The sequence below is a fragment of the Macaca mulatta genome, chromosome 12, assembly GCF_049350105.2.
Source record: "Macaca mulatta isolate MMU2019108-1 chromosome 12, T2T-MMU8v2.0, whole genome shotgun sequence".
Classification (NCBI taxonomy): domain Eukaryota; kingdom Metazoa; phylum Chordata; class Mammalia; order Primates; family Cercopithecidae; genus Macaca; species Macaca mulatta.
Window position 1 is genome coordinate 138,381,045 of NC_133417.1, and position 16,767 is coordinate 138,397,811.

The window sequence follows — 16,767 nt, forward strand, 5'->3', positions numbered from 1 at the left end:
AGCCAGAGAGTCCGGTGGTCCCCCATCCACCACCTCCACCCCCTCTCTCATTTCTCTCATCTTGAGATGTCCCTTGGGATGCTGCTCTTCCGACAACATCTCTGACCGCTCAGGCAAGCTGCTCAACCTCTCTGAGGCTCAGTTTCCCCATCTGTAAGCTGGAGATATCAAACCCACCTGCACTATTAGATAAAATATAAATTAGATCACATATGTGAGTACATCTGGCCCACTTCCTTCCACATCCGATGATCAATCAACATCCATTCTTTTTTTTTTTTAATCGAGATGAGGTCTTGCGATATTGCCTCCTTTCTCTCCCTCCAAGTGCCAGTCACAGCTCACAGCCTTCCAAGCACCAAGAACCCACAAAATCGGGCCATCTTTGTGAGATGTGCCAGCTCAAATGCCCTGCAGCCTGACTACCAGAAATTTGCCCCCTTGAAAGTTTCCACAAGTATTTCTGAGATGCCCTCGAGGAGCCCCTCTCTGCTCTCTCCCAGGGCAGCACGGGGCGCCGTTCCTTCCTCCTTTGCCAGGTCCTAATGTGCAGGTCTCTGACAAGCACTGCCCCCAGTACCACGAGAACACTGTCCCAGCCTAGGGCTCTGTGCCAGGCGCTAAAGCTACCCATCCACAGTCTTCCAGCTTCTGCATGGCAGAGAGGGACAGCCCCCTGCCCAGTGCTAGGCTTTGGTTTGTACCTAGAGACCCATAAAACCTTGCCCCAGGAGGGCACACCATCAGTCTCTGTCTGTTGGTCAGTCATTCCAGAAGCTAAATCAAGCCATGGGTTGTGGGAGAGAACAGAAGCTATATCCTATCTACTCCCATTCCTCTGCCCTCCCTCTCCCAGCCAGACTACCTCCCTCTCCTGGTCACAAAATGAGACCTGCCTTGCTCATCTGTGGATGGAAACTTGCAGGAGCCTAGCTTTGCCATGCCAATGCACACGGCCCATCCACCTCCATCCTACAGCCCCAGCCAAGACACGTTTGTGCTGCTGGAGACTGCAGCCCCTCCCCTCTGGCCAGTCCCATAACATACGCATCAGCTGAGAGAGCTAAGAAGAGCAAGGGGACTGCCTGCACTCACCACAATGCTTGTCATGGGCTGTTGCGGTCACCTCACCCTCATCTATGCACGCTGCTGTGTGACTCTGGTTCTCGTAATTGACCTTTTTATTATTGGTGCGAGCATTGTTGCAACTATTTGGGCATTGTAGGTGTTTCCATTGTATTTGTAGCTTTTGTACAAATTGTACATTTGTAGCTTTTGTACAAATTGTACATTGTATTTGTGGCTTTAGAAGTATATAGACCAGGAATGTTTTGTGTGATAAAAAACAGACACTTTTAGGCAAGATGATTTCTTCTTTTTTGTTGTTGTTGTTGAGATGGAATATTGCCCTGTTGCCCAGGCTGGAGTACAATGGCGCAATCTCGGCTCACTGCAACCTCTACCTCCCAGGTTCAAGCAATTCTCCTGCCTCAGTCTCCCGAGCAGCTGGAATTACAGGTGCCTGCCACCACACCCAGCTAATTTTTTTTGTATCTTTAGTAGAGATGGGGTTTCACCATGTTGGCCAGGCTGGTCTTGAACTCCTGACCTCGTGATCCACCTGCCTCGGCCTCCCAAAGTGCTGGGACTACAGGCATGAGCCACCGTGCCCACCAGTCTTTTTTTTTTGAGACAGGGTCTCATTCTGTTGCCCAAGCTGGAATGTAGTAGCACAATCTTGGTTTACTGCAATCCGCATTTCTCTGGCTCGAGGGATTCTCCCATCTCAGCCTCCCAAGTAACTGAGACTATAGGCGTGTGCCACCATGCTCAGCTATTTTTTTTTTTTTTTTTGAGACAGAGTGTCACTGTCACCCAGACTGGAGTGCAGTGGCATGGTCTCTGCTCACTGCAGCCTCCGCCTCCCAAGTTCAAGCAATTGTCATGCCTCAGCCTCCTGAGTAGCCGGTATTACAGGTACACACCACCATGCCTGACTAATTTTTTTTGTATTTGTAGTAGAGACAGGGTTTCAGCATGTTGACCGGGCTGGTCTTGAGCTCCTGACCTCAAATGATTCACTGGCCTCGGCCTCCCAAAGTGCTGGGATTGCAGGTGTGAGCCACCATGCCTGGTTTAATTTTTTTATTATTATTATTAGTTTTTAATAGAGACGAATTCTTATTATGTTGCCCAGGCTGGTCTCCAACTCCTGGGCTTGAGCGATCCTCCCACCTCAGTGTCCCAAAGGGCTGGGATTGTAGGCATGAGCCACTGCGCCCAGCGACAAGATGCTCTCCAACCTCACTCTGCTTTGTGTGTGTGTGCGTGCATGTATACACGCTCGTACCAATTACATGAGCTAGGTTACATAGGCTGATTTTCAACAAACTATTACAGTGTTTAGCTCAAAAAGTGGTTATGTAGGCTGGGCACAATGGCTGACTCCTGTAATCCCATCACTTTGGGAAGCTGAGGCAGGTGGATCACCTGAAGTCAGGAGTTCAAGACCAGCCCAGCCAACATATAGTGAAACCACATCTCTACTAGAAAATACAGAATTTAGCTGGGCGTGGTGGCACTTGCCTTTAGTCCCCGCTACTTGGGAAGCTGAGGCAGGAGAATCGCTTGAACTTGGGAGGCGGAGCAGTGAGCCGAGATCGCACCACTGCACTCCTGCCTGGGTGACACAGCGAGACTCCGTCTCTCAAAAAAAAAAAAAAGAAAGAAAGAAAAGAAAAGAAAAAGAAAAAAGTGGTTATTTAAAAAAAAAAAAATTTGACTTACAGAACATTTTCAAGAATGGTACACAGAATTCCTGTATACCCTCTGCTTTCCCCAATTAATGTTTTAGCATACCGTTTATCATCATTTCATTCATATTACCGTTATCATTTTTCTGAATTATTGACAAGTTGCTGACAATGCCCCATTGTCCCTAAATATATCAATGTGGTTTTCCTAAGTGATGAGGACTCTCCTTTGTAACCACATTCAGCTCAAAATCAGGAAATTAGCATCCATAAAATACCACCATCTAATTCTTAGACCCCTTGTTCAAATGTTTTTAATAGTCTCAATAACAATGTATACATCATTATTTACATATTTATGGAAGTTATATATAACTTTTACACACACACACACACACACAATCTCCCCCTTCTGGCCTGAGGCTTAGTCCAGGACGATGTGTTGCATGTAATTGTCATATCCCTTCGATGTCCTTTACTTGGGCACGGCTCTTTGCCTTTTCTTGTCTTTCGTGACCTTGGCATTTTTCAATAGAATAAGCTAATAATTTTGTAGGCTGTCTTTCAATTTTGGGTTTTCAGGTGTCTCCACATGACGTGGCCCAGGTTCTGTGTCTTCTGCTGGAGTGCATAGCAGCAGTGCTGTGTCCTCTGTGTACCCATCTCAGGGGGCACAATGGCGCTCTGCTGTTACTGCAGAACTTAACACTGGACACTTGGTTAAGCTGGTGTCTGCCAGGTTACAATAAGGATTGTAAAGTTACTAGTTTTTGCTTTTAATGACAATTTAAGGCCAGGCGCAGTGGCTCACGCCTGTAATCCTAGCACTTTGGGAGACCGAGACGGGCAAATCATCTGAGTCCAGGAGTTTGAGACCAGCCTGGGCAACGTGGCCAAATTCCGTCTCTACAAAAAACACAAAAATATTAGCGAAACGTGGTGATGCGTGCCTATAGTCCCAGGTACCTGGGGGGCTGAGGTGGGAGCATCGCTAGAGCCTGTGAGGTCGAGGCTGTCGTGAGCCGTGATCACTCCACCGCACTCCAGCCTGGACAACAGAATGAGACCCTGTCTTGAAAAAAAAAAAAGGAACAATGTAATAACATTTTTCCTCAAACTCTCACCCACCTTGTTTAGCATGTGTTGATGCTTCTCGCCTGAATCAGTCATTACTATGATGATTGCCAAACGGGGACTGTTTTTGTTGTTGCTTCGACAGTTATTGATTGGCATTCCACTGTGGGGAGGAGCCTTCCCTTCTGCCTTACAGTATAGACTCACGAATCCCTATTTTATTTGATAGATTATAATTATTTTTAATATTCATTTTGATGTTTGACTTGTGCTAGATGCACCTTTCAACTGTTCCTTCAGTTGGCTCCTGGTTCCTGTATCTTTTTGACAAATCCCCATCATTATTTTAGCATTTTCTTGCTTTCTGGGGCAACAGATGTTGCAGGTACTCATTAGATCTTCTTGGCCTCGATTCAAAGGCTGATAGAATCAGCCATTTCTCAAGGAGCGCTGGCTGTCTTTCATGGAGAATGACATTTAGTAGCCAAGATCTGAGCAGCAGGTGCGCTCATTGCTGTTGGAGTGTTGTGGGCCCTCTCAGCAGACAGAGTCAGGAAATACGTGTGTGCACACACTCATTCATACACCTGTATTTATCTATATATCTTTTTTTTTTTTTTTTTTTTGTAAATACAGAATCTCACTCTGTTGCCTAGGCTGGAGTGCAGTGGTGTGATCTCAGCTCACTGCAACCTCTGCCTCCTGGGTTCCGGCAATTCTCCTGCTTCAGCCTCCCAAGTAGCTGAAATTACAGGCATCCGCCACCATGCCTGGCTCATTTTTGTATTTTTAGTAGAGACAGGGTTTCGCCATGTTGGCCAGGCTGGTCTCGAACTTGGGACCTCAGGTGATCCACTCACCTCGGTTTCCCAAAGTGCTGGGATTACAGGTGTGAGCCACTGCACCCGACCGGTATTTACCTGTGTATCTTAAAAGCCCGAGTTCGTGCAGACACTTCCCATTCCAATTCAATGCTCCACAGCCATGGGACCTATCTCCTTTCTGTGTTTGTAGTTCCTTTCTCTGAGAGTGAGAAGCCTGGCCCCTGCTTCTTCCCCGTGTATTACCCCCAAGAAGGGCAATCCCTTTCTTGGATTACCTGCGTATTCCCCTGTGTATACCCCGCTTCTGGCTCTGCTGCTCCCCTGACGCCACCACCTCCTTGGTTCTGGCTGTGCAGACTTCTAAGGCCCTGGTCACGTCTTTATCCCAGCTGCAACCTCATCCCCACTGGCTCTGCAGCCTCCTGCATCCTGACCACCTCCTTGACCCCAAGTCTGAGGCCTGCTGGCCCTGGACACTTCAAAGGAAGGGAAAGGAAAGGAACCAATAAAATGTTTTTTCAAAAAAGAGAAGGGAGGGAAGAGGAAGAGCTGATTGTTTTGTTTTGGTTTTGTTTGCATTTTTTTTTCTCTTAACAAAAGCCACATTCAATTATTGTTTTTTTAAGAATGCACATTTTGGAGTCCCTTCAAAGCCATGTGGCTGAAGAGGGATTCCTGGGTCTGAAGGAGGCCTCGAAAGCTCCTCCCAAATCTGTCCTCCCCCTCCCCCACACTGCCCACCTTTCCTATCTCATTAAATATCACCCACATCAACCAAGTTACTGCAGCCAGAGATCTAGGGCCACCCTCCCTGGCTCTCGCTCGCCGACCGTGCCCTGTTTGATGGGCTAATCTGGTTCCAGCTCCATCCTCGCCTCTCTCCTGCTGCTGCATCTCCCTAATTCAAGTACTGGAGTGGGGTTGCTTGAACCGCCAGCGTCCACACCGTCAAGGTGATAGTTCTAAAATGTAAATCTGATCACATCACACACACACCAACTTTTAATTGCCTTTAGTGTCTCCAAACCACTCTTAAGACAAAACTCAAACTCTGCCAGGCCCCAAGAGCCCAAGAGACCCATGCTCTGGCCTTTCTTTCTCTCCCACTTCTTCACCCACGTGGGGCTCTATGATTCTTAGGTTTGGGGGAGAGGAGGTGGTTAAAGTTTGAGACCATCCTGAGGGCAGGAGAGAAGTACAGGAAAGCATTTCAGGGGTTGCAGACAGGGGAGAGGCCAGGCTGGGAGGAGGTGGCCCCCACCCCTAGTGAGAGCTGGACAGGAGGCTTTGTCCAGCCTTTCCCTCGGATGAGCTGACTCAGAGCAGGGCAAACGCAGCAGGAGGTCGCCTTCCAGAACCCAAAGGCTCGGCCTGAACAGTCAGACTCCACACTGACCCTCATTCAGCCTTGGGACGTGTGGGTGCCTGGGTCAGTGGGCTCTGAGACCTGGACTGAATCCAGCTCTGCCTCTGTGGCCTTCAGAAACTTCCCAGCCTCAACAGGCAGGGAGTCTCCCCACTGGCAAATGGAAGTAACAAAAACAGCAGCCACCCTGCAAACCCACACCATTCTCTCCCCCACAGCCGAGTGTGTTTTCACCGTCCTCCCTAGTGGCTTTCTCATCTAACTTGAAACAAATGCCTTGGTGCAGGGAGCCACTGAGCAGGGTGTTTGGTTCAGTTTGTTTCCCACTTTTCTTTTTTTTAGATGGTGTTTCATTCTGGTTGCCCAGGCTGGAGTGCAATGGTGCAATCTCAGCTCACCACAACTCCGCCTCCCAGGTTCAAGTGATTCTCCTGCCTCAGCCTCCCAAGTATCTGGGATTACAGGCATGTGCCACCACGCCTGTCTAATTTTGTATTGTTAGTAGAGATGAGGTTTCACCATGTTGGCTGGTTTGGAACTCCTGACCTCAGGTGATCCACCCACCTCAGCCTCTCAAAGTGCTGGGGTTACAGGCGTGAGCCACCGCGCCTGGCCTGTTTCCCAGTTCTTAATACTGTCCCACCATTGGTAAAAATCTCCATAATCCTTCTATATGCTCTTCCATTTAAAACGAAGCCTAGAAGAGCCTTGCGGGGGGTTCCCAGCGCCCCGGGGCTCCTGCTCTGCCTGCATGGCCTTCCTCTGTGCCTAGCCCTCTCTTACGCCTCCCTCTGTGCCTAGCCCTCTCTTACGCCTCATTTAGAGACAGCAAACAGTGCTAAAGTTAAAATTACCCCCTGGGAAATTTTAGCCTGTGCAATGACTTTCCTGGAAGGTGTGACTTTCCTGGATGGTGTTGCAAAGTCACAGCCCAGGAACTGTTTCTGGAAATGCAGCACTTCTCAGCATGTGCAGCCCTGAGCCTCCAGCAGTCTGGACACTAGCTGTTCTTTGTTTTAAAGACCCCGGTGCCCTTCTTATCCTGAACCTGAGGGTCAGAGGCAGCCCCTCTCCCCTTGCCCTGTACCTTCCCCAGGAGTATTGCTGCCCGAGTGAGCTCAAGTGCCAAGCAGTCGGACAAAGGTTCCTCTCCCTGCAAGGCCCAGCTTGGCAATGCACATCTCTGGTTCCCTCAACACCTTTCTTCAATGGAGAGGTCCATTTTCTGCAATGCACACACCCCTCAACACAGTGGTGGGGGCTCTCATTATGTCATTATGTTTCCGACCAACCTCCTCTGCAAGGAGACTTGGGGGACTATGAGGCTGAGCCAAGCAGGGTTCCTTTCCTTCAACCACTTATGAGCTTGTGGGGAAGGCAGGCACAGCAACCATGACGTGATGCAGAGTGAGCTGCTGATTCTAAGCTGGGCTTGGTGGGGAGCTCTCTGCAGAGACTCTGTAAAAATGATCCTGCTGGAAGTCACCCAGAACTTTCCACAGACCTAGAAATTATAATGGGAGGCAGGAGAAGAGTATTTTGTTTCACAATCTGAGCTAACCCCTACCATGTTTTTTTGGTTTGTTTTTTCTGTTTGACTCTTGGCTATGAGCACAAATTCATGTCCATTCTGCTGATCCAAAAAGCCCTGAAGGGAAGGCTACTCTGAGCCTGAGATGTCATATATATATATATATATATATATATATATATATATATATATATTTTTTTTTTTTTTTTTTTGAGACAGGGTCTTGCTCTGTCACCCAGGCTGGAGTGCAGTGGTGCAATTGTGGCTCACTGCAACCTCTGCCTCCTGGGTTCAAGCAATCCTCCCACTTCAGCCTCCCGAGTAGCTGGGACTACAGGTGTGCACCACTACGTCTGGCTAATATTTGTATTTTTTGTAGAGACAGGGTTTCATCACATTGCCCAAGCTGGTCTCCATCTCCTGGGCTCAAGCAATCCGTTCACCTTGGCCTCTGAAAATGCTGGGATTACAGGTGTGAGCCACTGTGTCTGACCAAGACCCCATAATTTTTTTTTTTTCTTTGAGACAGAGTCTCACTCTGTCGCCCAGGCTGGAATGCAGTGGCTCAATCTTGGCTCACTGAAACCACTGCTGCTCGGGTTCAAGCAATTCTCCTGCCTCAGCCTCCCGAGTAGCTGGGATTACAGGCGCCTGCCACTGCGCCTGGCTAATTTTTGTATTTTTAGTAGAGACGGGGTTTTACCATGTTGGCCAGGCTGGTCTTGAACTCCTGACCTCGTGATCCACTCGCCTTGGCCTCCCAAAGTGCTGGGATTACAGGCATGAGCCACCGTGCCCGGCTGAGATGTCATAATTTAACAAGCCTTCTTAAATAAGGCAATGCTGCTCTTGGTTTTGTTCAAAATCAGGCTTCCTGTGTTGTGCTCTAGTTGCCTGCTAAAGAGTGGAGACATTCACTCCAGGAAAAAGGGAGAGTTGCCACGGCAGAAATCCACATGTCTGAGGGCATCACTGGGGGGCCGCCGGTAACCCTTGCGGGGATCGTGTCCCAGCTGACTTGGGCCTTCACGGTTTCCTTCTCTGTTTCAAAATGACTTAACAACTCTTTTCAGGAAGGCAGCCGCTGTGGAATGAGGAACGAAGTCTGGCAGCCTGGGCCGTTAGGAACCAAGGGCAGCCCCCTTCTTGGTCAGAAGTGTGGCTGGTGCTAACCTCCCGATCTGAGGCTGCACACCTCATGGGGGGACGCAGGCACTTGCTTTCCCTCTGTCTCCTTGGGCACCTTTTCACCGTGGCCTTCACGTGCCGAGCATCTTCCATTTGCTCCCCAATTCATTCGCTTCCCTGCCCCCTGCTTTCTCACTGGGTTTGGCCAGTGGGAGCCGCAGCCAGATGACAGGAAGGTTGTGGGGGGTGGGGGTGGGGAATTATTGCCCTGCACCCATCCTGTAAGGTCTCCATGGTCAGCTCCACACGAGGCCACAGCGCCTGCTGGGCAGCCCCCTCTGGGTTCCAGCACCTGCTTCTTGCCTGTGATCTTCCTAGAGTGGTAACTGCTGCGAGTTCCGGGGGCTGTACTGCGTCTTATTGGTATCCCGATGCCCTGTCCCTACATTCTCCCTAAGTTCCCCCATTTAATGAGACATCTGCCTCCTGCCGGGACTTTGGACCATGCACATGAAAAACACACATGACACCTTGTTCACGTTTTGCCTTTTACAATTGCTGAAAAGGCACCACCACTTTTGGCGATGTGCTGGGGGGTGTGAGTGAGGGCAGCTCCCCTGCTTGCCACCGTTTCTCTGCATCCCCAGTCGCAGACCCATGGAAGGCCCTCCCTGACCATCCCTCCTCCTGGCTCCAATTCTTGTCTGTCATCCTGACCCAAGGCAGCAAATCCATCGAACCACTAATTGCTGCTCCAATTGCCAGGCCCTGCACAGTCTGGGGATGGCACAGCTGTGAGCAGACTTGTCCTGACTATGGGCGCACCGCTGGGCGGGTATGGACTTGACCTGCTGTGGGTGGGAACCCCCAGGCCTGTCCCTGCAGGACCCCCCTGCTCCTGCTGGCCTGTGGATGTCAATACACTGTCCACCTGGAAGCCCCTCCTGGCTTTGACTGTGTGGGGATTGTTAGGTCACACCCAGGCACGGTCGCCCTTCAAACGGACCCATCCCCCCATCGGCCACTCTGCCCTGTCCCCTTGGCCATCGCACCCTGATGCAGGACCTTTCTGGGCCCAGGCTCAGAATGCAAAACCATGGGTGGGCTGCTCCTCTCTGCACTGGACACACTGAGGCTAGACCATGCTCCTCACCACCCACATGTCTAGACCAAGCTCCCCGCCCCTCCCCTGTCTGGGCCGGCTCTGTAGCTTCTCTCATCCCTGTCTTGGGCTCTGACCCTTTCTCTTCCTGTTCTAGAATGTGCTTTGAACGTAAGTTCTCTGTTATCCCTGTCAAAGCTTAGGGCCAAGAGCAAAGTCTTATGAGGACACCTTCCCGGACATTTTCTCCAGGGACACCTGCCTTTGCCTGGTTGGTGCCCCACCTTCGCCGTCTCCTGTATGCGCTGCCTGTGGGCACAGGGTGCTTCCTGTGGGCCCACTGCACACAGCAGGTTTTCCCTCAGGTGGGGTCTGCCCCTGTGGATCTGCTTCCTGTAGAGCTGCTGTGCTCTCCCTGGGTGCTTTCCCCTCGGAGGAGGAGAGGTGGAGGAAGGCTCCCTCCCCAGCACACTTATCAGCGGCCATTTTCGGCTTGCTACCAGTCCACCATCCATGAGGCTTGGCTTCTACCCTGCATTCTCTCCCTTCCTGGGAACCCAGGCAGCCAGCAGCCTTGGTTTGCCAGACCCTGGCTCCCTGGCCTCTGGGAGCAGGCCAGGCACACGCGGTGGCCTCGCCGGGTCCACAGGGACTGCTTTAAATTGCTCTGTTCCTAGTACACGGCGTATGTCATCAAGTCTAAGATGTTCACCTTTCAGATTTCACATCTCTGGAGCCACATATGTCTATAATCAATGATGTAACATAGTCTGTGGTTCAGCTTCTTAGCGGTGCATAAAATAACATGTCTTACTTGGTTTTAGCATTGATGCGTCTTAAATTCCCAAATCTCACATGCTCACTCAAACATGCATTCTTCAGATACCCTCCAGCCGAGAATCCTTTTCTGGAATCACACATGAGGCATTCGACTTTGACTTTCTTTGGTATTTTCATATTCCTTTTCCACACTTTTAATGGCTTGTCATCTATTAGCTGTACATTTTTTGACAGTCTGACACTTTTCACGACTGGTTTAACTGAATCGAGTTCATAGATCTTGTATCGTGTCAAATTATTTTTGCTATTCTGTTCACTTTGGTTTTTGAACCTACTCATGTTACTTTATAGAAGGCCCGGCTGCTGCTGCTCAGATAGTTCTGGTTCAACAATGTTTGAAAGAGATTGCTTAACATGGGGCTTTGTAGAAACAAGGAAATTTATCGAAAAGAATTTAGGACACCGTTTTGCTAAACTCTCTATAAATTTACTAACTAACTTAAGATACACACACAAACACACACATATACCCCCAGGCACAGGCTTATACATGTGTACAATGCATATACACACAAAAAACACACTTGGAAAGAGAGAGAGAGAGAGAGAGAGCCCAAATGGACAGCCCTGAATCACAGATCAGTGAAAGAGGTGTATGCGTCCTCACTAGGACTTGGAGTTAGCCACCTAGGCACAAGCGCTCGGGAACAGGTCTGAATCCTAACCCTGCTCCCTGATGTCTGAATCTGTCCCAGTCTGGGACATCCTGCCTCATCTGTTCTCCCGATTCCACTTACCTGTAATCTGAAGACCTTTAGGCACCCTCCCACCCGCCCAAATCACTCCCAATCCCAGTAGCTATCTGACTTGGAGGCAGGAAGGCCACCGCTTGGCCCAGCCACGCTCAGGCCAGATGCCGCCCGCTCACCAACCAGGGTGGGATTTTCAACCTCCATCCTACTTGCCTATGGGTCTCATTTCCCACAGGCGATGGGTCCCATTCCCTCCAGAAAGAAGGCAGCTAGCAGCCCCCAGAGGAGCGGTGAGGTCCTTGACTTCCAACTCCAAGGATGGCGACTTTTCTTTCTTTTTTTTTTTTTTTTGAGATGGAGTCTCGCTCTGTCGCCCAGGCTGGAGTGCAGTGGCGCGATCTCGGCTCACTGCAAGCTCTGCCTCCCGGGTTCACGCCATTCTCCTGCCTCAGCCTCCCAAGTAGCTGGGACTACAGGCGCCCGTCACCTCGCCCGGCTAGTTTTTTTGTATTTTTTAGTAGAGACGGGGTTTCACTGTGTTAGCCAGGATGGTCTCGATCTCCTGACCTCGCGATCCACCCGTCTCGGCCTCCCAAAGTGCTGGAATTACAGGCTTGAGCCACCGCGCCCGGCCGGATGGCGACTTTTCAACTAATTTTTAAATGACCTGAAAGTTGCCGGGTGTGGGTGTTTCACACCTGTAATCCCAGCACTTTGGAAGGCTGAGGCGAGCAGATCACTTGAGATCAGGAGTTTGAGACCAGCCTGGCCAACATGGTGAAATCCCGTCTCTACTAAAATTACAAAAATTAGCTGGGTCTGTTGGCAGACAACTGTAATCCCAGCTACTTGGGAGGCTGAGGCCAGAGAATCTCTTGAACTCAGGTGGTGGAGGCTGCAGTAAACCAAGACCGTGCCACTGCACTCCAGCCTGGGTGACAGAGTGAGACTCCATCTCAAATAAAATAAAATAAAATAATCTGAAAGTCACTGACATGGTGGCTGTTAGGAGGACACGGTGAATCACAGGCACTTAGCAGTTGCCAGGGGCACTATGTTCCTCCAGACCAGGGAGGCCTCACCCAGAGGGGGTGCCTCTTTGGGGCTCATTCCTGTGCCTACCCACAGCCTGATCCCTTGCTCCTGTTTAGCTGCCCCTGAGGGCAGGGCCTGGCAAGAGGGTAAAGGGTGAGGTAGGGGTCAGGCTGGCTGCTCTGGGACCACCTGGAACTACGGGCTAGAGCCACAGGGCTTACAGAAAAGGGATCTGCCCCAGGACATTTGAATAGCCGAGCACAATTACCCCCAAGGTCCTCTGCTATCAGCAACAGATACGAACCAGGTAGATCATTTACTGAGTTTTGATAAAAAAAAAAAAACTATAACAAATGAAAAAAATAAAAATAAAAGCAAAGCAATTGCTGGAATTGATTTTTTCCTGTGTTTTTTCAAAAAAAGTTATTCGTGAAGGAAAAAATAAAAATAACTTTCCCACCAAACACACACACAAAGTCTAGAAAAACACATTCTAAACTGTGGAAAATAGCTGTCTTGGGGTTGTGGGATTACAGGTGATTTCTTTCTTTCTTTCTTTCTTTCTTTCTTTCTTTCTTTCTTTCTTTCTTTCTTTCTTTCTTTCTTCTTTCTTTCTTTTTCTTTTCTTTTTTTTTTTTTTTTTGAGATAGGGTCCCACTCTGTCGCCCAGGCTGGAGTGCAGTGGTGCGATCTTAGCTCACTGCAACCTCCGCCTCCCAGGTTCAAGCGATTCTTCTGCCCCACCCCTCCCTAGTAGCTGAAATTTTAGGTGCGCACCACCAAGCCCAGCTAATTTTTGTATTTTTAGTAGAGATGGGCCTTCACCATGTTGGCCAGACTGGTCTCAAACTCCTGACTTCAAGTGATCTGCCCACCTCAGCCCTCCCAAAGTGCTGGGATTATTGGCATGAGCCATTGCACCCAGACAAATTTCTGATTTTAAAAAAAATCATATTTCTAATTTTGCCATACTATAAATACACTATTTGTATAAAAATACTTTTATTTGGCCGGGCGTGGTGGCTCAAGCCTGTAATCCCAGCACTTTGGGAGGCCGAGATGGGCGGATCACGAGGTCAGGAGATCGAGACCATCCTGGCTAACACGGTGAAACCCCGTCTCTACTAAGAAATACAAAAAATAGCCGGGCGAGGTGGCAGCGCCTGTAGTCCCAGCTACTCGGGAGGCTGAGGCTGGAGAATGGCGTGAACCCGGGAGGCGGAGCTTGCAGTGAGCTGAGATCCGGCCACTGCACTCCAGCCTGGGCTACAGAGCGAGACTCCATCTCAAAAAAAAAAAAAAAAAAAAAAATACTTTTATTTGATTTTATTTATTTTGAGACTGAGTTGCCCAGGCTGGAGTGCAGTGGCACGATCTCAGCTCACTGCAACCTCCACCTCCCAGGTTCAAGTGATTTTCCTATCTCAGCCTCCCGAGTAGCAGGGATTACAGGCACCCGCCACCACACCCGTCTAATTTTTGTATTCTTTTTTTTTTTTTAGTAGAGATGGGGTTTCATCATGTTGGCCAGGCCGGTCTCAAACTCCTGACCTCAGGTGATCCACCTGCCTTGGCCTCCCAAAGTGCTAGGATTACAGGTGTGAGCCACCGTGCCTGGCCCAAAAATACTTTTAAAAATAAAAGTTTTTTTTTTTTTTGAGACGGAGTCTCACTCTGTCCCCCTTGCTGGAGTGCAGTGGCCGGATCTCAGCTCACTGCAAGCTCCGCCTCCCGGGTTCAGGCCATTCTCCTGCCTCAGCCTCCCGAGTAGCTGGGACTACAGGCGCCCGCCACCTCGCCCGGCTAGTTTTTTTGTATTTTTTAGTAGAGACGGGGTTTCACTGTGTTAGCCAGGATGGTCTCGATCTCCTGACCTCGTGATCCACCCGTCTCGGCCTCCCAAAGTGCTGGGATTACAGGCTTGAGCCACCGCGCCCGGCCAGTTTTTTTTTTTTAATGGAAAGAAAAACAGATCTTAGGAACGATCCTCTGTGTGCCTTTTGCAGAAGGACCCTTGGCAGCTGCTGGTTGCAGGATGTGAGGTTGTGGGCGTGAGGGCCACACACCCTGTGTAGGAGCCTAGGGCTTTTCCTGGATCACAGTCACTCCCTCTGCCTCACTGGTCTCCGCTGCAGGTGGCCTTTGTGGTTGGGTGACATTCTAGTTGGTTAACATGTGCGTTTGTTTGGGTGTTCTGTCCTCAGGCATCCGAAGGCGTCCCCATGAAGTTCTTTACCAAACTGGACCAGCTCATCGAGTTTTACAAGAAGGAAAACATGGGGCTGGTGACCCATCTGCAATACCCTGTGCCGCTGGAGGAAGAGGACACAGGCGATGACCCTGAGGAGGACACAGGTAGGAAGGGAGGGACAGGACGGCAGGAGGTACTTTTGGGAACTTGCCCTGCACCCACCTTGAGTGCTTGTAGATTAGGTGAGTCCTATTATCAGAGGGAGATTGTTGGCATGGGGTTAAGGACAAGTTAGGAACACAGGCTCTGGGGTCAGGCAGACACGGGTTAAAATTTCTCCTCCCCAGCTTATTAGCTGTGTGACCTTGGGGAAATTACCTGACCTCTCTGAATCACAGACTTCTCTTTAAAGAGACAGTAAAAATAAGGCTGGGCTTGCTGGCTCATGCCTGTAACCCCAGAACTTTGGGAGGCCAAGGTGGGAAGATCGCTTGAGGCCAGGAGTTTGAGACCCTCCTGGGCAACAAAGGCAACCCTGTCTCTGCAAAAAGCGTTTTAAAAAATTTATTCAGGCATGGTGGCTCAGGCCTGTAGTCCTAGCTACTCAGGAGGCGGAGGCAGGAGGATTCCTTGAGTCTAGCAGTTCAAGGTTGCAGTGAGCCGTGATTGCACCACTGCACTCTAGCCTGGGTGACAGAAAGAGACCTTGTCTAAGAAAAAAAAAAAAGAGAGAGAGAGAGAGAGAGAGAGAAAGAGAGAGAGTAAAAAGGCTCCACTTCCTCTGCTTCACTTGACTGGTCTTTAAAAAGACAGAGAGAGAGAGAATAGCAATAGTACCTGCCTCTCACGGTATCCCAAGGATCAAACGAGTTGAGAAATGTAGCACACAGAGCCTGGCACATATTAATAGTAAGCACTCAATAAATGCAGCTATGGTCATTAGTATCATTACAATCCGCTGAATTTCAATGCGAGGAGAGTGAAGGAGAAGACCCTTGCACCTAACTGGGAGGATGAGGAAGGTGTGTCTTTATGTCATCATTAAAAGGGGGTGGGGGAAATATAACCCCTAAAAATATGTTGAAAAAAATGTACAGTCCCAGCTGGGTGCGGTTGCTCATGCTTGTAATCCCAACACTTTGGGAGACTGAGGCGGGTGGATCACGAGGTCAGTAGATCGAGACTATCCTGGTCAACATGGTGAAACCCTGTGTCTACTAAAAATACAAAAATTAGCCAGGTGTGGTGGTACATGCCTGTAGTTCCAGCAGCTTGGGAGGTTGAGGCAGGAAAATCGCTTGAACCCAGGAGGTGGAGGTTGTAGTGAGCCAAGATTGCAGCACTGCACTCCAGCCTGGCAACAGGGAGACTCCGTCTCAAAAAAAAAAAGAAAAAAATTATACAGTCCCTAAAAAGTATGTGAGACTTAGGGTGCCCTTTACACCATAGGGACAAAGACCAATAGAGCAAGAGTCAGATGGAGAAAGTCTTGCAGAGAAGGAGCTTACCTGGGGATGTCCCACTTTTCCCCTCAAAGATTTACTGAGAATATACCTAAGGGAATAGAAATCACTTTGTTACAAAGACACATCTGCGTATGTTCACTGCAGCACTATTTGTAATAACAAAGACATGGAATCAGCCTAAATGCCCATCAGTGGTAGACTGGATAAAGAAAATGGGGTACATGTACACCAAGGAATACTATGCAGCCAGCAAAAAGAACGAGATCATGTCCTTTGCAGGAACATGGATGGAACTGGAGGTTGTTATCCTTAGCAAACAAACACAAGAACAGAAAACCAGACACCACATGTTCTCACTTAAGTAGGAGATAAATGATGAAAACACATGGACACAAAGAAGGGAACAGCGCACACTGGAGCCTTCCTGAAGGTGGTGGGGTGGGAGGAAGGACAGGATCAGAAATAACTATTGGGTACTAGGCTTAATACCAGGATGATGAAATAATCTGTACAACAAACCCCATGACGTAAGTTTACCTATGTAATAAACCTGCACAGGTACCCCTGAACTTAAAATACAAGTTAAAAAAAAAGAAACAAAACAAAAAAAAAGGCTTATTTCCTAAAAGAAAAGCATGAGATACCTAACCGGGCCCCTCAGTTGCCCAGGGCTCTTCCTGAATTCCAGCAGGTGGAGACTGCCAGGTCCCCCAGGCTCTCCCCCAAGAGAGGAAAGATTCGTCCAGATGTACTGAGACCCTTGCC

General features: G+C 49.3%; 1 protein-coding gene across 1 annotated transcript in view; it reads left to right on the forward strand.

Moving 5' to 3' along the window:
* INPP5D (inositol polyphosphate-5-phosphatase D) overlaps positions 1–16,767 on the forward strand; it is a 152,179-nt gene that overhangs the window by 47,105 nt on the left and 88,307 nt on the right. The window contains exon 3 of the mRNA XM_028831241.2: positions 14,550–14,700. Within this exon, the coding sequence (XP_028687074.2) occupies positions 14,550–14,700 (151 nt within the window). The remainder of the gene's footprint in view (positions 1–14,549; positions 14,701–16,767) is intronic.